At 36.2% G+C, this 20,357-nt stretch overlaps 4 protein-coding genes and 1 long non-coding RNA gene across 6 annotated transcripts; 4 read left to right on the top strand and 1 right to left on the bottom strand.

Moving 5' to 3' along the window:
• Positions 1 to 3,181: 3,181 nt before the first annotated feature.
• LOC130512652 (uncharacterized) lies at positions 3,182 to 3,908 on the bottom strand. The gene is made up of 2 exons (XR_008946225.1): positions 3,606 to 3,908; positions 3,182 to 3,522 (listed from the first exon to the last, which is right to left on the bottom strand). It is a non-coding gene; the product is annotated as an uncharacterized LOC130512652 (long non-coding RNA).
• A 610-nt stretch (positions 3,909 to 4,518) lies between these two features.
• Positions 4,519 to 7,029, top strand: LOC108856187 (transcription factor bHLH62). The gene is made up of 8 exons (XM_018629934.2): positions 4,519 to 5,350; positions 5,432 to 5,587; positions 5,675 to 5,740; positions 5,832 to 5,900; positions 6,019 to 6,090; positions 6,211 to 6,414; positions 6,510 to 6,612; positions 6,698 to 7,029. The coding sequence occupies exons 1-8, from the start codon at positions 4,715 to 4,717 to the stop codon at positions 6,739 to 6,741; spliced, it is 1,350 nt and encodes a 449-aa protein (XP_018485436.1). The 5' UTR covers positions 4,519 to 4,714; the 3' UTR covers positions 6,742 to 7,029.
• Positions 7,030 to 11,232: 4,203 nt separating this feature from the next.
• On the top strand, positions 11,233 to 13,177 carry LOC108863303 (probable glucan endo-1,3-beta-glucosidase A6). The gene is made up of 3 exons (XM_018637681.2): positions 11,233 to 11,434; positions 11,515 to 12,810; positions 12,934 to 13,177. The coding sequence occupies exons 1-3, from the start codon at positions 11,386 to 11,388 to the stop codon at positions 12,969 to 12,971; spliced, it is 1,383 nt and encodes a 460-aa protein (XP_018493183.1). The 5' UTR covers positions 11,233 to 11,385; the 3' UTR covers positions 12,972 to 13,177.
• Positions 13,178 to 15,477: 2,300 nt separating this feature from the next.
• On the top strand, positions 15,478 to 17,354 carry LOC108861998 (UV-B-induced protein At3g17800, chloroplastic). The gene is made up of 2 exons (XM_018636001.2): positions 15,478 to 16,014; positions 16,403 to 17,354. Exons 1-2 carry the CDS (start codon positions 15,650 to 15,652, stop codon positions 17,142 to 17,144), a joined length of 1,107 nt encoding a protein of 368 aa, XP_018491503.1. The 5' UTR covers positions 15,478 to 15,649; the 3' UTR covers positions 17,145 to 17,354.
• A 135-nt stretch (positions 17,355 to 17,489) lies between these two features.
• On the top strand, positions 17,490 to 20,300 carry LOC108861997 (uncharacterized). 2 transcript variants are annotated; one of them, XM_018635998.2, is made up of 10 exons: positions 17,490 to 17,607; positions 17,744 to 17,796; positions 17,870 to 18,024; positions 18,116 to 18,409; positions 18,717 to 18,846; positions 18,964 to 19,071; positions 19,183 to 19,285; positions 19,369 to 19,494; positions 19,586 to 19,779; positions 19,907 to 20,300. In XM_018635998.2, exons 2-10 carry the CDS (start codon positions 17,744 to 17,746, stop codon positions 19,977 to 19,979), a joined length of 1,236 nt encoding a protein of 411 aa, XP_018491500.1. In that variant the 5' UTR covers positions 17,490 to 17,607; the 3' UTR covers positions 19,980 to 20,300. The 2 variants fall into 2 exon arrangements, with proteins under 2 accessions (XP_018491500.1, XP_056866664.1); XM_057010684.1 differs by having other exon boundaries at positions 17,507 to 17,607; positions 17,740 to 17,796.
• The last annotated feature ends 57 nt before the right edge of the window (positions 20,301 to 20,357 follow it).

The following is a 20,357-nucleotide window of genomic DNA, read 5'->3' as shown; positions in this document are numbered from 1 at the left end:
CTCCGTTTCTCTAGATAATGAAGATTTTATAATATTAATTCCACTAATCTATGCAGTATATGAAATTTTAATAAATTAAATTTTAAAAATTAAGAATGATTCCAATATACCATGAAAGATGGTTTAGATTTTAGAATACATTAATTCAAATGTATAAAGTGGTTTCAAATTTTTAAACTAAAGTGAATAGTATAAACTTTAGTATATAGAGGATTTATCGAAAACTCATTATTTTAAAAGGGTTTAACCCAAGGATTTTGGAAAATTTTCAAAAATATGAAAATATGGTTTTAGTGTATAGTTTCATCGAGTACTAACATAAGATGCTGGTCAAAGAGTTTAGAACCTTTGTTGTGACCGTTTCTCTAGATAATGAAGATTTTATAATGCTAATTCCAATAATCTTGGCAGTATATGAAATTTTGGTAAACTAAATATTAAAAAATTAGAATGATTCCTATATACCATGAAAGATGTTATAAAATACATTAATTCAAGTGTAGAATGTGGTTTATAATTTTTAAACTAAAGTGAAGAGTATAAACTTCAGTATATAGAAGATTTATCGAAAATTCATTATTTTAAAAGGGGTTAACCCACGGATTTTCAAAAAAAAATCAAAAATATTAAAATATGGTTTTAATGTATAGTTTCTTAGAACACTGACATAAGATGATGGTCAAAGGGGTTAAGAACCTTTGTTGTCTCCGTTTCTCTAGAGAAAAAATATTTTACATTGGTAATACCCTTAAACTAGGCAGTATATGAAATTTTACCAAACTAAATATTAAAAAATTAGAATGATTCCTATATACGAGTAAAGATAGTTTAGAATACATTAATTCAAATGTAGAATGTGGTTTGAAATTTTTAAACTAAACTGAAGAATATAAACTTCAGGTTATAGAGGATTTACCAAAAATTCATTATTTCAGAAGAGGTTAATCCACGGATTTTGGAAAAAATTCAAAAATATGAAAATCTGGTTTTAGTGTATAGTTTCTTAGAGCACTAACATAAGATGATGGTCAAAGAGGTTTAGAACCATTGTTGTCTTTGTTTCTCTAGATAATAAAGATTTTATAATGGTAATTCCACTAATCTATGCAGTATATGTAATTTTAGTAAACTAAATATTAAAAAATTAGAATGATTCACATATACCATGAAAGATACTTTTGGAATACATTAATTCAAATGTAGAATGTGTTTTGAAATTTTTTTTAACAAAAGTGAAGAGTATAAATTTCAGTATATAGAGTATTTACCGAAAACTCATTATTTTAGAAGGGGTTAACCCACGGATTTTGGAAAATTTCAAAAATATGAAAATCTGGTTTTAGTGTATAGTTTCATCAAGCACTAACATAATATGATGGTCAAAGAGTTTAGAACCTCTGTTGTCTCCGTTTCTGTAGATAATGAAGATTTTATAATGCTAATTTCACTAATCTATGCAATATATTAAATTTTAGTAAACTAAATATTAAAAAATTAGAATGATTCATATATACCATGAAAGATAGTTTAGAATACATTAATTCAAATGTAGAATGTGGTTTGAAAATTTTAAACAAAAGTGAAGAGTATAAGCTTCAGCATATAGAGCATTTACGGAAAACTCATTATATTAGAAAGGATTAACCTCCGGATTTTGGAAAATTTTCAAAAATATGAAAATATGGTTTTAGTGTATAGTTTCATCGAGCACTAACATATGATGATGGTCAAAGAGTTTATAACATTTGTTGTATCTGTTTCTCTAATAAAGTGACTCTGTAAGCTAGAATGAAAAATTATCTTAACTAATTTCAAAATAAATATAAACGATTAATAAACCATGTGCAGAATTGAAAAACATAAGTTCTAATAATAGTGCATTACATAGAAATATTATTCTTTGTATAAAATTACACAACCATTATATTTATTTTTATAAAAAAAATTATTAGTATTTAATATAATTATAAATTAAATTGATAAAATAATCAAATTGATGATATATTATATATTATTTCCATAATTCTACAATTAGTTACCATAATCCATTATTTGAATATTACATGTGTTATATGGTAACTTGTATTAATGAGTTCCAAAATTTCTTATTATTTTAGATCTGAATAAAATATAGAATTAACTAAAATTATCGACCAGTCAAATTATAACAATTTTTAAAAACTTTACATGTGATCGACACATAAACAGAAATCATTTAAGTGATTTTGAAACAAGTATTGGAACCCTTTCAAACAAAACAAACGATTATTGGAACTCATTTAATTTATTAACGGGCCTAAAAGTTCAAGGTCCAGCTGATTACAAGACCAGTGGGCATCAGGTACTTACAGATGCGCCCACGTTGCTGAACAATCAAAATTAACTACGGGGCATTTCTTTTCATCATGCGTGACGTAAGGCTTGGAACATTTGAGACCCGAACCCGATCCAGTTGTGTTAATGAGCGTTATGATGTGTTATAGAGTTATATGGATAACTAGGGGTATTCCGGCGCTACGCACCGGGTTCGGACATATTATTCTTAGATGGGTTGAATTTGTTTCTTTGTTTCATAGTTTCATTTGTTTGTTGTGAGGCCTCGATTCTAATCTGTGTCTGTTGTTCGATTTTATTAGAAATAGGATAAGTTGGCGATATTTGCAACATAGATAATGTATTTGAACATGAAGTAAATTTAGTTGATGTTCTAGATAAAAATGCGTGTGGTCTCTGTGAGTATTTTTAGTTTGGACGTCATGTTAATGCATTTGTGTCTGTCGATGAGTTAAATGGAAACGTTGCAAGGTTTTTTTGTTTGTAGAAGAAACTTGCTATCAGGAGTAAACACAAGTCGGAGGAATAGTTATTCTTTTAGTAATCTGAACACTAAATTTAATTTTTTTTTATCCTCTTGGATAGTGACCATCGGGGCTGTTGTTTTCACTCCAACAATTCTTATGTAAAACACTTGCACGGACGTGTAAAAAAAACTACAAAAAGTATATCTAAAACTCTAATATACATTCTAAAATATTTTTTTCTACTTTTATCGAAAACCAATATTGACATTTACTATGTGTTTTTATTATTTTTGTTAGAAACCATAGACTCATCTAATTTTCCAAGGGAAAAAATTTACTGTTTGTTTTGCTTCTAATTATTATGTATAATAAGGAAATGAAATTGATTACAGTTAAGACATGTTCGTAGTTGGTACTAATATTCATAACATTATAACAATTTAATAGGGGTTTAAAATACTGCCTTGCAATTGAGAAATTAGTAAGGCTGGTTTAAAAACAAAAAACAAAAGACGAACAGAAAACATTGCGATATAGTTCAATGACAACTTTCACTCTGGGAATGAAAGGTAAAAGAAGCAGTTGTGAAACCAGAACTCCAACTTTCACTTCGATCTTCTGGATAGCATCTGAATATGTTGGTGCAAGGAAATTTCAGTAACTGGTTTGGGATGTGCTGTGAATGGGAGTGAGGGCCGATATATATAGATGGAGTTTGAGGCTGTTACAGGGTGAACGAAGAGGTAGATTGGAATCATTATGATTGAAGAATGGATTAATAAAGGGAAAACTGAGAATAAATACCAGAGTTATAGAAGTCTGAGACGTAACGGCCGTTGAAGGAGATGTTAATTTTCTTTGGGATTTCGGCAGCGAAGAGAACGAAGAAGAGGAAGAGGGATCGTAATTCCATCTGCACCTAAAATAATAATGAGAGAGTTGGTTAAATGGGCTAAGCTAGGAAACGCAATAGAAGCCCAATTGGATTTAAGCGTAGACTTGAGAAGCGGTTAATTAGTGAATGAACGACTCGCGATAGATAATGCGTGAAACACACCGATGAGCTATCGTGCCGACACGTGTCGCAGAAAGCCCCACTTTTCTTTGATGTCGTGGATGGCTGAGGTGCCAGAATTGTCAACTTTATATATATAGATAGATAAACATAACATATATGCGTGCTTTGTGAAGAGGAAAAAAAAACATTAAACGTATATATTTAAAATTTGTCATATTTTCCTGTCTAATATAACCTTTGTTTTAGAGAAGGAAATGAGTAAGTTTTGTAATGAAAGGTTTATCGTTGATCACAAGCTTTTGGAGCATCAAAGAAACATTTCAACACGTACAAATTAACAAAAGACCCGGCGACGGTTTAGGATCTTCGGCAGGGGGAAGGAACAAACACATTCGTCAAAAAAACTAGTTTTGTTTGAAATATTCTTAGATTGTTTTGTCGGCAAGTAATGCTATCGGATCTGTATTACACTTCAATTTTGTTTCCGCAATACTGTTAAGACATGTTTCACTTAGAGATTCTTCATACCGTTTCACGTAAGCAAAACTCTCATCCTCTACCCACTGATTCCACCCGTTTTTACGGTCCGACACAGAGAAAAAAAAATACTACTTATTTTAATTAATAAAACTTTATTTCCAATTTATCAGAAACTCATTAATAAAATTTATTAAAACAACTATATAAACCCTCCATTACTGTCTGTAATGAGCTCCCCTTTTCCTCTGTTCTTCACTTTTGGAAAATTGCCAACTTTTATTGTCTCTCTCTCTCTCTCTGTCTCTGATCTTGGTTTAATTAAATCACATTTGATTTTAAAGTTCGTTTTAAACCTGAATTTAGATCTTCTTCACCCGGTTTTGTTTTGGTTTCCTCCACAAAGAGTTTGAGCTCAATGGACAACGAGCTGTTTATGAATGTGTCTGAGATGACGTCACTGTCTTCTTCTTCTCCGGCGATGCTGAATTGGGCTTCTTCAATGGAGACTCATCCACTGGAGCAGAGTGTCATCACTCGCAATGTTCCGCGTGATTGCTTTTTCTGGGAAAAGTCAACGGAACAGAGCGTTATCGGATCAGCTCCGACCTCACACGTCTCTCCGCCGTCGGTTTCCAACTTCTCCGGCGGCGGCGGAGGAGCCGGAGAGAATCACGTCATCAGAGAGCTCATAGGTAACTTGGGAAACGTCGGCGATATCCACGGAGCTCCGGCGAGCATCCTTGGAAACAGCTCCGGCTCTCGCTACGCAGCTCCGATGATGAGCTCCTCTCCGCCGTTGGACGCGTTTTCCGGCGATTCGAGGTTCGCAGAGAGAGCCGCGAGGTTTTCGTGTTTTAACGGCAGAGGAAAAACCAACGGACCCGTTGCTGAAACAGCGTCGATCAACGGGGAGCTGACACGTGTCTCGAGCACCTCAGCTCTCAAACCTCCCACCGGCGAGTCGTCAGGTGAATCTTCCCGGAAAAGAAAAGGCAAATCCAAGGAGAATTCTCATTCCTCCACAGTTACCCCATCTCATAATTTACCAAAGGTTCGTTAATTTATTTACAGAAAAAAATGCATAATCCGAATGTTTAAAAATGTTAAATCTTTTTTAAAAAAATGTTTTCAGGAGGTTGAAGAGAAGGAAGATTCTGATTCAAAGAGAAGTAAAAAATCAAAAGAGAATGGAGGAGAGGACACGAAGTCTATTGATCCGTACAAAGACTTCATCCATGTCAGAGCTCGACGAGGCCAAGCCACCGATAGTCACAGTCTCGCTGAACGAGTCAGTAAAAAATATATTTTTTTTCTTACTGATGTAATCAATGTTTTTATTAGTTAGATTAGTCATTTGTTATTTACATTTGAAAAGGTTCGTAGAGAGAAGATAAGCGAGAGAATGAAGCTGCTTCAAGATCTTGTCCCTGGATGCAACAAGGTGAGAGCCAATTTTTTCATTCATTGGTTTAAATTTGATTAATTCGTTTTTAGTTGTGGTGGTTTTAAATTATTTTTTTTTATACAAAAAGGTTACTGGGAAAGCACTAATGTTGGATGAAATTATAAACTATGTCCAATCATTACAACGACAAGTTGAGGTAACTCCACTAGATCATTGGTCCGCTTTAAACTCCTTCCATTATTTCATAATCACTTTTTTATATCACTACACGATTACGAAAACTTTTCTTAATTTTTTTTTAAAATAAATGGCAGTTCTTGTCAATGAAGTTATCGTCAGTGAACACCAGGCTGGACTTTAACATGGACGCTCTCATGTCAAAGGATGTAAGTCACCGTCACAAATTAAATAACGTTTAATAAAGAAATTATAATTGACAATTATTAATAGCAATAATTACTTTGTTAACCGATCGTGTGTGTCTATATTGTTCTGTTGTCTGACAGATATTTCCTTCAAGCAACAATCAGCAAGTACTTCAGTTAGAATCTTCATCAGATATCTTATTGGCTGATCATCATAGTCATACTTTACAACTGAACCCAAATGATCCTTCCATTAACATAATGAACCCTATGGAAACTTCTGAAAGTAGAAGCTTCAATTCTCAGTTACCAACACTTACCCATTTCACTGACTCTATTTCTCAGGTCTTTAATTATTTTAACTTTTTTTTTTGTTTTAACATTTAAATCCTCATATTTCCATTTGCAGCAATCTTGATCCTATTTTATTTTGTTTTCAGTTTTCTACATTTTCTGAAGATGATTTACATAGCATTATTCATATGGGGTTTGCGCAAAACCATATCCGTGAATTGAATCATGTTCATTCAACTAGTTTTCAAGGTTAGAAAGTTAACCAGTATTATTATTCCATTTCGTTTTATTATGAAAGGCTATAATTTGACACGTGAAATTTTGTACAATGCAGGTCCATCAAACCAAGTACCATCACACATGAAAGCTGAACTTTGATCAACCATTATTTGCATTCTCATGTTAGTATTTGAGTTTCAGTTAAATGTGTGGAGGATATAAAGTAAGAAAAGGATTGATGGGTGTACATAACAAGAAGCTTGAATTGGACCACACCATTTACAAATTCGTTTCTGTAATCATCTTCATGTATATCAAACAACATCTTCTTTTTTTGTGTGCCCTTGTTTTGGTTTTATGCTCCGGTTCATTCGTGGGGCTCAATAGCCTCAATTATCTTGTCACCCACTGTTATTAACTTATTATTATCGCATTCTTTTTACGCTTTTTCATGTTTGGGTTTACTATCATTGTAAGTCTTTTAACCCCACTATACAATGGCTATAATTTAATCTAGTTACTTCCACCATAAGAACATGTCCAATGATGGAAACTTTCGAGGAATTCAACTCCTCTATACATGTGACTGGTACTTAGTGGATTTTTATTAAAGTTTGATTTAGTATCCAACCGTGAAAACTAGTTGAATTTTTTCTGTTTATGTACCTTAACAATGAAGTTGATCTAACTAATTGTCTTGTTTTTCTTCAATGTTCATTGGTCTAAGATCTAACAAAAGTTACTGTTTTGATTGGTGTACAGATTTTAACTATAAAACCAAAAAGTTGATATTGTATTTTCTTCCCTTCATTTTAGACTGAATAACATAGCGTGACATCTTTTTAAGCAAAAAAAGAAAAACATAGCTTGACATCTGTATTTGTACAAAACAAAACTATGTGCAATTTCCTCAAGTGTACTGATGATTTATTTCGAACGATTAACATGTAGGGTGTTCAAACGACTAACATATAGGTAGCTAACGTTGATTTTTATATATTACGCAACCTCGTCAATGTCAGATCGCGTTATTTGAAAATTTTGATTTGATCGTTGCTAGTGTTAACCAGCTGTGTAGGGTGTTCTGTCATTTTCTACGTTGTGTGTGTTGTGGCAAGTTCTTCAAATGAAAAGACACGTTAAAAAGTCTAATATGAGTGGTTACGAACTAAAAAAGCCAGTTTTGATTAAATAGAGCTTTTATATAGTGGGATTACGCCGTGATTTCTGGAAACTGTGTGGATCCGATTGTAATTTTCAAATAGAACACAGAACGTCTCTTTCTATTTCACCTACTATAGAAACCAGAACCTTCACACAACAAATCCAAGCACAAAGTGTCAAATCAATAACTTAGTCTTTGAAATTTGATGAACAATGTTTAGTGCAATCATAAGAAATGATGATGATAACACGCAAACAGAATGTTTTTTTTTTTTTGAAACTAACACAAACCGAATGTTCGGACGAACCAGAACGTTCACATACTTATATAGAGGATACCATGATAAATTTTTTGAGTTTCCAACTTAAAACCAATTGGTAATTAGTATAGTGGTCCAAATTTTTTATATATTACTAATGTCCATTTCATATTTCCGATGCAGTATCTTTTCTCCAATGATATCTCAAAAGTTTTGGTCTATTTGTTGCTGATCTCCTACTGAAGATATCGCGAGTTATAATTATTCAACAGAATGGGCCACAATTAATTCTGCGAATGCAAGTCTTAGAACCCTTAAATGTATCATGGACTACTACTTAAACTTATTAAGACAAGGATTTGTAAGTGAACTATGTTTTTGGGGCTACATGTTCGGCCCACACAAATCAACTATAAAACTTTGATCCAGCACAAATGATTCAAGTTTGGGCTGGATAATTCATGTAATTTTCAAAGTTCATCACACAGATTAAAAATATGTTGATGTCAAAAAAAAAAAAGATTAAAAATATGTTAAATTCGACGGCCCAAAAAGATATGTTAAGTTTTCGACGTAAGCATACAGTAAAATGAAACAACATACTTGCAATTTTAGTGGATCTTCACTTCTATGTCACCATTTGAGATAAATATTTTGTTAGATGTTACTTCAGTTTTGTGTCTCCATTTAAAATAATATGAGGTTTGATGTTGCTAAATAGGTGTCGCTAGTAAATATGGTTACATATATGATACATGATTTGTTAACTAATACTTATTGTTTGATACATGATTTATTAAATGATATACTTTTTTGTTAACTGATACATGGTTTGTTAACTGATACATATTGTTTGATTTATAATGTTTGTTCTTAGATCCTTCTTCATCAATATTGATGTCAAGTCTAGGCAATGCTTGTTCTCATTATCAGACTCAAACTCAAAGTTTAAATTTTGTTTTCAGTCACAAAATCTGTTTTATTTTTTCTTTTACCTTTATCAGTTAAGTCCTTTGTTATTCGTTAAGATTCTACATATGTTTTGTGTAGTATAAAATTTTCTTTAACTAAATATGAAAATGAGAAATATCCTGCAAATGTATCAATATGCATTACTGTATTAAGATACTACATGTTTTGATATATTGTTGTATCAAATCAGGTATCATCTAGGAGATCATATACTAAACAATATATTAGTTAACAAACAATTTATTAGAAAATGTATCAGTTAATAAATCATGTATCAGATAACAAATTGTGTATCAGATAACATGAACATTATCCATTAATTTTCTATTTTGTTGTTACGTTATTTATTAATAGTCCGATTATTCATGTATGTTAAGATTGTCATAAAATTATGTTTGCGATATAATAGTTTCAATTCTTGGTTGTAAGCTAAAGAAAACCGCTACCCCATACATTTACAGATAAATGATTTAGTACATGATTTGTGAGTTAATACATTGATTGATAAATAGTTTATTATCTGCTAAATAATTTGTTATGTGGTACATGTATTGTTAGTTAAAGAGAGTTAAGAAGCTAAAAACGTTCTTCTATCTCTAAATTTTAATCACACGAAACTGCACACTTAGAAGTTCACTAAGCTACTATAAATATTTGCACATTATCTTTACAGTTAACCGTTAAATGTCCGGTTGACTCTTATGGTAACCAATGTCCTCATGCAAATGCCACCTAATTGTGTAGTTGCTAAAAAAAATTATTAACCGCTAATACTATATATTTGTAATTTATCCTGACAATATTGCATTATATTAACTATTGCAATAGCTAAAATTATAGTAATGTGCTGGTGCGTCTTACATAAGCCAAATTAAATAAATGTTTCGTTTACTATTTTTTGTAATGAATTAATACAAAGTAGTTTTGTAAAATAATTTTTTTTGAGAAATATTTATTCAAAGATAATTTTTATTGTTTATTTTTTTGTCTCGAAAATAGAGTGAACAAATGGATAGAAACGAGCCAGCTGGCTACTCTACTTAACTGGCGCATTGTTCTACTCTCTGCTGTGACAGAGTACTTACATGTACGTTTCATCATAACACGAAGGCAAAATCGTCAATTCAGGATGTAATAGACATGATCCAGCCCCTTAATGTCACACCATGTACAAATTGCTAATATGGATCTTCTTTATGTATATATACCTAATTATCTCTTGTTTCATTAACTAATACGCAGAACGGTCGATGCTATAATTAGATTTCCTAAAAACAAGTGATTGAACCATGAAACAGGTTCATACTAGAGATCTACTACGACACAAAAGTGTCTTTAACAGAGAATAAATTCTCAGAGAAGAAAAAAGGACAAAAGTACAAAAGCAAGAAGATAAAGAGAGATTCTATGAGAGGGAGGGACACTACAAAGTCGTTTTGATTTCTAATAACTTTGATTGAGATTTGGATATCAGTCTCTGGTTTCCGATCCGTATACATATGTCACATACATAAGTAGATTCCTATATTTTTCATATTATATTGTCATTATTATAATAATAATGATCAATAAACAATGAGATCTAGAGCATAATGTCACGTCACATCATTAAAGCAAGAGAACGTTACTTTTTCGTTTTTCTCAACTTTCATTGAACTTTTACTTCTTTATTACAAGACGACCGTTGAGATTTGTCTAGAATTAAGACACCAATTAACACACAGTCTTGTAGTTCTATGAGTATTTTTATATATCCATAATCTTTTCTCTCCAAACAATCGCCAACTCGTTGAAAGCCCCGAGATTAGTAACAATTTTAATACCACTAGTATTAGACGAATCAACATTAATACACTTTTTAATGAACAACGAGAGATGATTTAAAATCATTTGATAGTAGTTCTTCATTTACCCATCTGGCTAATTACCCAAGTAGCATTAAAATATAAACAAACTACACTAATAAAAACCAAACTAATAAGACATGAATATTAAAAACAGAATGGTAAAAATAAACAATCTTTTTTAGTTATGCACACTTGAAATTTTGTATTTGATCGTTGCTAGTGTTAACCAGCTGTTGTAAGATGATCTATCATTTTCTATGCGTTATGTATTTTGGCAAGTTCTTCATCACAACTAGTCATAACCTCATGTAAATACAGTAGCTACAACTAAAAGAGCTACCAGTCTTCTTTTTTTAATGTAAACGATTTTTATAATACTACATTGTATATAATTAATACACTGCCATTGTAGTACTATCTTATTTAATACTCAAACCCTACCTGGTGGGGAACACGTAAACATTAGCCATTAAATATCTCAACTCTTCTCTTCTCTTGTACTTCGCTCTTACCACAGACGAAGAGGAAGAAGAAGAACACAGCTACCAGCTACTACCATCATGAGTTTTCTACATCTCCTCACTCTGTCTCTTCTCATCTCTGTCTCAGGTAATAACCACCTCTCACTACCTCCATTAATGTCTGCTTAATATCTCCTTCAAAAATGTTGATCCTTTTTTTTCTCACAGGAGCAAAGTTCTCCGGCCGACCAGGAGTGAACTACGGCCAGCTCGGAAACAACCTCCCGTCCCCGTCCGACTCAGTCACCCTCATCAAATCCCTAAACGCGAAAAGCGTCAAGCTTTACGACGCCAACCCATCCATCCTCGCCGCACTGAACTCCACCGACATCGTCGTCTCCATCATGGTCCCAAACGAGCTCCTCGTGAACATAACCAAATCCAAAACCCTCTCCGACGACTGGATCCGCTCCAACGTCCTCCCTTTCTACCCCTCCACCAAGATCCGCTACCTCCTCGTCGGCAACGAGATCCTCTCCTCCCAAGACTCCGAGCTCAAATCCGCCCTCGTCCCGGCAATGCGCAAGATCCAACGCTCGTTGAAGACCCTCGGAGTCAAAAAGGTCAAAGTCGGGACCACCCTCGCCATGGACGTCCTCAACTCCTCGTATCCTCCTTCCTCCGGCGAGTTCCGTCCCGACATCTCCGGTTCGGTTATGAAACCGATGCTCCAGTTCTTGAACCGGACCAAATCGTTTTTATTCGTCGACGTCTACCCGTATTTCCCATGGGCCCAAGATCCGGCCCATATCGATCTCGATTACGCGCTTTTCGAGCCCACCAACGTAACCGTCGTGGATCCCGTCACGAATCTCACCTACCACAACCTCTTCGACCAGATGATCGACGCTTTGGTCTTCGCCATGAAACGCCTCGGGTACCCGGATCTCCGGATCTGGGTCGCGGAAACGGGTTGGCCTAATAACGGAGACTACGACCAGATCGGAGCCAACGTCCACAACGCCGCCACTTACAACCGCAACGTCGTCAAGAAACTCGCCGCCGAGCCGCCGGTAGGTACTCCGGCGAGGCCCGGGAAGGTTCTTCCGGCGTTTATCTTCGCGCTCTACAACGAGAATCAGAAAACGGGTCCGGGTACGGAGCGGCATTTCGGGCTATTGCATCCGAACGGGAGCCAGGTGTACGAGATCGAGCTGTCCGGGAAGACGACGGAGTATAAGGAGGCGTTGCCGGCGCCGGAGAATAACGAGGTGTACAAGGGGAAGATATGGTGCGTTGTGGCGAAAGGAGCGAATTGGACTCAGCTTGGTGATGCGCTGTCGTACGCTTGCTCGCAGGGGAATAATACCTGTGACCCGATTAAACCGGGAGGCACGTGTCACAAACCGGATTTGATGGTTTTGCACGCCAGCTACGCGTTTAGCTCTTATTGGGCCAGCTTTCGGAAGACCGGTGGGACTTGCTACTTCAATGGGCTCGCCACTCAAACCATCAAAGATCCAGGTTAGTCGATTCTTAAAGTCATTAGACAAACTAATTCGTGTCAAATTAGTTCCGGTTATGTTTAAACCGGAGAATGGTTTCGGGTTTGCTAAATTGATCGACTCTCTATTGTTGTTTGACCAGGCTACGGGCGCTGCGAGTTTCCTAGCGTGACATTGTGACGACTTACGAGTTACGACAGTGTTGTGAAGAGAGAGACATAGGAGGAAAGACCGCAAAGTGTTACGGCTTTGATTAGCAGACCGGACACGTGAAACCGCTAGATGTAATGCTTGATTGCTAGAAACTCCAAGATGTTGTTTATTTAATTTGTTCCCCCTCGAATTACAAAAAAACTCATGAGTAATAAATTGGTTTTGTCTGTTAACGTGATGATTCTCTTTTTTTTTTGGGCAACACGTGATGATTCTCTAAAGAATACGATACCAGTACCATTAACTCTTTTCCACTTTGCAATAAAAAGTCAACCCACGAACTTTGTCTTTGCTTTTCACTTTTATACAAAGGTGAAAGGGTAGTATAATCGTAATTGTACGTGCCTTGAGAATTAACAACTTCATATACATGACGAGAACAAACAAAAACAAAGACTAAATCTAACCTTGAAGAAAGTAAATTAAATACCAACGAATAATATGTTAACACAACATATACAAAAAGAATAAAATATGCTAATACAAAGATTGAATGCCAGTTCAAGTCCAAAGTCTTTTATTTTTCTTTAAGTCTGTGACCGGTAACTGTGGGAGTAAAAAGAAAAGTGAAAGGTATATCTAGCGATAATGTATTGGAGTAAAAGTGTTTTCTGCTGAATTACGCTGACATTTAGCCAATCAAGTGGAAAAAGTTTTTCACCCACTAACGCTAAAAAAAGAGAAAACTAGAGTAATATGTTACTCTATAATAATCAAGTGGAAAGTTCTACTCCTGGTTTCACTTTTTTAATTTTCTCCTCTTTCAACCTTTTTTTATCCCACCACTTTACTCCACTATTATCCAATCAAAGCCAAAAAGACAAAAGAAACAGTACTCAGCGTTAATATATATGCAAACCTAAAAGTGAAAAGTTTAGAGTACATTTTTCATGTTATCAAACAGTGGAGAGTAAAGGTAAAGAATGACTTTTTACACGATTAGTAAATTTCCAGCTGAATTGAGAGTAACATACTTTTGCTCCAAAACATTTACTCTTAGCATGTTTATACAGTCCCACTTTAGATTTAGCCAAATCCAAACTCTGTATTTGACATTCATACTCTAAATCTAACATAGCCTTAATAGTCTTGAATCTCAATCACTGTCTTCTCTTCTGTTTCCATATTCGAATCCATTTTTTCTAGTGATGGGCTTTAAACTTTAGAGCAGGTTGTGGACCCAAAGTGACAACAGACGTCAGACAAATAATGTATCAGCTATGACAGGGGCACCACTTATCTTATCAGTTTATTTTTTGCAGGCTTATCTTATCAATTAATAATTCAACAATATCAGGAGTCATGGATCATTCGATACGCTGTTTCCAAGAGAGGAAAATAAATTTTCAGAAAGAGGAGTTCAATGTCTTTGCCTCGAAGAGAGAACAAAAATATTACTTCCTATGTTTCACTTTAAGCTTTGTTTTAAGAAAAAAAATTGTTTCATTTTGAGTAATATTTTCAAGTTTCTATATAAAAAAATATAATTTTTTGTTTTGACCAATTGTATTATGCAATCTGAATTTTTATTAATTAAATTAGTTGTAATCATTGTTGCTTTTAAACAAATAATAAAATCGAATAAAATTTTGAAATTTCTTAATAGATGTATAAAAATCTTAAAATTCACTTATTTTGATACAGAAAAAATATATGTTAACCGAAGAGTACATGTGCAAATGTTACGGGCAGATGGTAAATCAATTTAAATAAATTTATTATAGAAAAACGAGTTATGTTTATCACAACAACGAGTTTTTTTAGTGTGGATGTTAAACAATAACGAGTTGAATCAGTTTAAGTCTACAAGTCCGCAGAATACAAAATTTGCTTCCTTATTTGTACTCAAAGACATGTTTCAAGTGAAATTGAGGTGATTATTGTAAACTTAACTACTTCTAAGACATGACGAAAAGAAACTAGTTCTAAGATACTAAAACAAAGAATCAAAATAGTGCTAAGTATCTTGATGATGACTGTAGTTACGATATGGAATGTATTTTATAAACAAGTTAGGCTTTTAGACAACGCAAAGAGGTCCGTCCCAACCACATAATATTCAAAGACACAAAAACTGACGGGCCATCTTAAATCTGTTTTATATCATTGTCAATAATTGAGATTAGGTGTCAATCTACACCAGAAGACCACTATAACACTATAATCTATGGGTTTACATATAAAAATAATAAGCCACCTAAACAACTATCATGACTCATGAGTATGACTAGGAATCTCGAAGTTTCTTTATGCACTGTTACAATCAGGCAAGTGGGTGCATGCAGTCAATAGAGGATAAACTCGAGAATAAGGTTTTAAATATAAATCGAGTAATACCTTAACAGCCAATAACATGTAGCCACTTGTCAAGTTGGAGATAAGAGAACAGAAGCCAAGCACCGTGAGTCGTGACCGACTTTAAGGAGCCCACAGGAAAAAAAAAGAGAATCAGTTTATTTTGAAAATTGCAAATAGAGAAAGAATATTAAAAAGATACTCTTCTTCTCAAGCCTTATCCAATAAACGCCACTTCTCCCACTAATCCGCTGAAAATCAGTCTTTCTCTCCTTCTTTCTCTCATTCACAATCCGTAACTCTCTCCTTTTACAGTTTCTAGATTTTCTGCTTTGCTCAAATCGCCGACAATGGATAGTACTTGTCTCTCAAGTCAAGCGGCGCTCCCGTTTCTCCCCTCGCGTTTGAGGAGACAGAGCGGCGATGGAGGAGGAGGAGGAGGATTTTCTCTTCCGGCGATGCGGAAGGTTCAGTACAGATCGATGGTCGTGGTTGCGACGGCGGGGCAGAGCCGGTGTGAGCCTGGAAGCAGCCTTAACGCGCCGCTCGAGCTTCGATCGGCGCAGGGGAGGTTTCTGAGAAGCGTCCTGCTCAACAAGAGGCAGCTGTTTCACTACGCTGCTGCTGATGAGCTCAAGCAGCTGGCTGAGGAGCGTGAAGCCGCTTTGGCTCGTATGGCTCTTAGCTCTGGTTCCGATGAAGCTTCCCTCCACAGGTCCGTCAATCTCTTTTTCACTTAATTCTCATCTATTAACTATTCGAAATCTGTTATGCATAAACATATAGTTTTTTGTTGTGTTCTCATACTTTTGACTTGCGAAGCAAGTTTTGTTTTAGGGTTCGTTAGGTCTGGGTTATCTATTTTAACGGTATTTTTCATGTACTGGATTATTACATTCACCGTTGGTTTACTTTTAAGCAGTTTAAAACAGTTTTACTCATCTGTGTTAGTTTCTTGCATGTGTTATGAGCTCTGTCTTCACTTATTGTCTTGTTTCTGCTAAGCTTGACTTTCACCATCTTATACTCTGTTTTATAACTAATCCTAATTAATTTCTCACTAAACCTAATTTCCTGTTTTTTTTTTTTTGTATGGATGGCAGAAGGATAGCTCAACTCAAGGAACGTTACTGCAAAACAGCAGTCCAAGACATTATGTACATGTTAATATTCTACAAATACTCCGAGATACGTGTCCCTCTCGCTCCGAAGCTCTCTAGATGCATCTACAACGGAAGACTCGAGATCTGGCCCACAAAAGACTGGGAGCTAGAGTCGATCCACACCTGCGACGCCCTCGAGCTCATCAAAGAACACGTCAGCACGGTCATCGGGCTACGTGTCAACGCGTGCGTGACCGACAACTGGGCGACGACGCAGATACAGAAGCTCCACCTCAGGGAGGTGTACGCCGCCTCCATCTCGTACGGTTACTTCTTGAAATCCGCCTCCCTCAGGCACCAGCTCGAGTGTTCGTTGTCGGATCTCCGCGGGAGCGGGTACCTGAAAGGTCCCGTCTTTGGATCATCTTTCACGACGGGCACCTCCACCGAGGAGAAGCTGAGGCATTACGTCACGGGGTTCGAACCCGAGACGCTGCGGAGGTGCGCGAGGCCGAGGACGGAGGAAGCGAGGAATCTGATAGAGAAGCAGAGTTTGGCTCTTTTTGGAGCGGAGGAAATTGAGGATGAGACGATTGTGACGTCGTATTCGAGTCTGAAGCGGTTGGTTCTGGAAGCTGTGGCGTTTGGGACGTTTCTGTGGGACACGGAGTTGTATGTAGAGGGAACGTATAAGCTCAAGGAGAATGGGAGTGCAGAAGAGCGAGAAAATAGAAGCATATGAACCAAGCTTCATGATCCTTTGGGTGTGTAGTGTGTGTATATATAGAGAAGAAGTTTCTGCTGAATCTCTCAGGCACTTTTATTTCTTGTATAGCTTTTTTTGCTTAGCTTGAAGTTGTTTTCTACGGTCGAATAAGAATGTGGTCCTTATTAAAGGAAATAAGGAATGTTCAAACTTTTATCGGTTCAGTTGTTATAGTTCACTCTCGTATTTTAAAAACCAAAACACACAATCCGAACCAACCATGTAAATAAAGCCCAAAAAGATGGTATTTTAGGGAGGCTATCTCTGGGCTTTCATATTTAAAGCCCAACGAAGCCCAACTCATTAGACCTATCAAACTCCCATTTCTCATTAGAGTGAATGAATATGTAAACAAAACTGGTCATCTTTTTCAAATCCGTTTCTCTCTCGCCGGGATATTCAGCTCCTCTTATCATCCGCCACCGTCACGTATTTGCCGGTAAAGCATACATCCTTATCTCTCATCTCGCTCTCCTTTCCCTTGGAGGCATTTGAATTTCTTCCCTGCCGCGAATCTCGCGTGATTAGGGTTTAATGAAATCTAACGCCTCTGGTTTTGATTTTGAATAAGGAAGATGCCAGACGTACAATCAACAGTGTTGGAGTTTGTTAACAAGCTCAGAAAACGGTATATAGTATTTCCGTTTCAGCGACTTCGTAAAACCCCTGTGTTAAGAGAGTTTATCAAATTGTTTATACAGTAAGATCGAAGGCTCACAGGCTACAGCCAAATGCACCGTGGAGCTACTCAGGTCAGTGATCTCTCAGCAGCGAGTGCCTCACTCGAACCAAGCTTCAGCTCTCATCGATGCTGTGAAAGCCGTCGGTGAACAACTGGTCGCTGCAAATCCCGTTGGTATGCTCTGATCCCAACTTTCGAAACTTCTATTTTTAAATCAAATCAAACGAATTTAATTTTTTGTTTGGATGTTGATTTGATTATGTAGAGCTTGCGGTGGGGAATGTGGTTAGACGTGTTTTGCATATAATAAGGGAGGAGGATCTCTCTTTAGCTACGGCTGCTATGGCTGGTTTGGACTTGCTTGATGCTAGTGATGACGACGATGATGGAAATGATCATAATTGCAAAGGAGTTGGGTATATGTCTGCGGCGGTTGCTGCTGCAGCTGCAGCTAGGAGTACGCTACGCCCTCCGTCGTTGCAGACGCTTCTCGAGGGTACTCCTGAGTCTGCGGCTGTTCCGTACACTTCTTCATCCGGTGCTGATTCCGAAAGCAAAAGTAAATGTCTCCTTTACGAGTGTTAATTTTTCTTTTCAATAGAAGTTTATGCTGCCTGTTTTAGTTATGGCCTTTGATAAGCCATGAAGAGAAGTGTTATAGTAGGAATAGAATAAAGTTAATTTACCTTCTCTTTGACTATTGAGGTATCTGGTTTCTATTTGGGGAGGTCCAGGCATGGGAAAGTTTAGATAAGAACTCTAGATTACTGATTCTGGTAGTTTTGTTACTGGATTTCTTGTGTTTCTAAAACTGTTTTGGATGAATTATGCTAGAGTATTTATGTGGTCTTATGTGCTTCTTTTAGCTGCGGATAAAAGTTCAATAACAAGGAAGCTGAAGCATGATGTTATTGAAGGAGTCAATCACCTTATCCTCGAGATTGCCGGTTGTCATGAGCAGATCGCTGAGCAAGCTATAGAGCATATACATCAAAAGTACTTTTCTTCTCTATACCATTAATTTTATGTGGCATGCACTAGAAGGAGAACCTAAATGCTCGTTTGTCAGTGATTTGTCCTTGATGATACATTTTTTTTGAAAAAAAAAATCAGTGAGGTGATTCTAACCCTGGGTAGCTCAAGAACAGTACTTGAGTTTCTGTGTGCTGCAAAGGAGAAAAAGAGATCGTTTCGTGTATTTGTTTCCGAAGGTGCTCCAAGGTTTGGTGTCTCCTTTTTCCTACGTTTCATCATTACCATCGTTGGTGTCTGTTTAGCTCAGCTGTATCATCTTATTGCCTTTCTTCAAATTCTACTCTATTATATTCTTAGGTATCAGGGCCATCTCTTAGCAAAAGAATTGGTAGCTAGAGGCCTGCAGACCACTGTGATCACTGACTCTGCAGTGTTTGCTATGATATCTCGAGTGAATATGGTACACGCGCAGTCCTGCCGAGACCTATATTTTCTTGTCGCTGACTTCTAAAAATAGATCTCAAATGATGTGAAAATGCACAGGTTATTATTGGAGCTCATGCAGTGATGGCTAATGGTGGGGTTATAGGACCTGTTGGAGTCAACATGGCTGCCCTGGCTGCAAAAAAGCACGCAGTCCCATTCGTTGTTCTGGCCGGTAGTCACAAGGTATGGTTCCAAGTTGATTATTTTGTTCAAACCAGTGATTGTTCTCATACACCTAAAAACTTGACTTAAGGCTTATATATATGTAAAACAGCTATGTCCACTCTATCCTCACAATCCGGAGGTATTACTCAACGAGCTGAGATCTCCTTCTGAACTACTGGATTTTGGTGAATTCTCTGATTGCCTGGATTTTGGAGCGGGTTCCGGGTCTCCCCTTCTTCAAGTTGTCAACCCTACATTCGATTACGTCCCACCAAACCTTGTTAGTCTATTCATAACAGATACGTAAGTCTCAATATTTATATCTTTTCTCTCTTCTAGTTACTATATCTGTAAGCTTAGGACATTTTGATGGCGCTACTATGTTTTGGTTGTGAAGCTGATGATGGTAGTTCTGGTTTTTTGGTTACAGTGGTGGACACAACCCATCTTACATGTACCGTCTTATTGCCGACTACTACTCTGCTGATGATCTGGTGATGTAGAGAGCAATTAAGGACTAGTTTTTTTGGGGGGGTTATTTGACCACCCAAACGCTCACATGGTTGGTCAATTCGCAATTGGAGGATATATGTACATTGCGCAAAGCGGATGCTCAGTGCTTGGGAAAGGGAAATAGAAAGAGAGCATCTTCTGCGTCTTTGGTTCAGGCCAAGTGTCAACACAACATTTTTCTTACTTTTGTCTTTTGTATTTTTTTTTTTGCCAATTATAAGACTGTTCCAAAGGTGTTTAAGATTGTGAGGCGATGTATTGGTTCGGCGAGATCCAATTTCAATTATTTTAGTGGACTTTCACGTTATTTATATTTCAGCCTTACATAAACTTTTTTGCATGAAAACTGAACATGATTATAACGAAGA

Source organism: Raphanus sativus, chromosome 5 (genome assembly GCF_000801105.2).
Source record: "Raphanus sativus cultivar WK10039 chromosome 5, ASM80110v3, whole genome shotgun sequence".
In the NCBI taxonomy this organism is placed as follows: Eukaryota; Viridiplantae; Streptophyta; class Magnoliopsida; order Brassicales; family Brassicaceae; genus Raphanus; species Raphanus sativus.
This window is presented reverse-complemented; position numbering and strand designations above follow the sequence as displayed.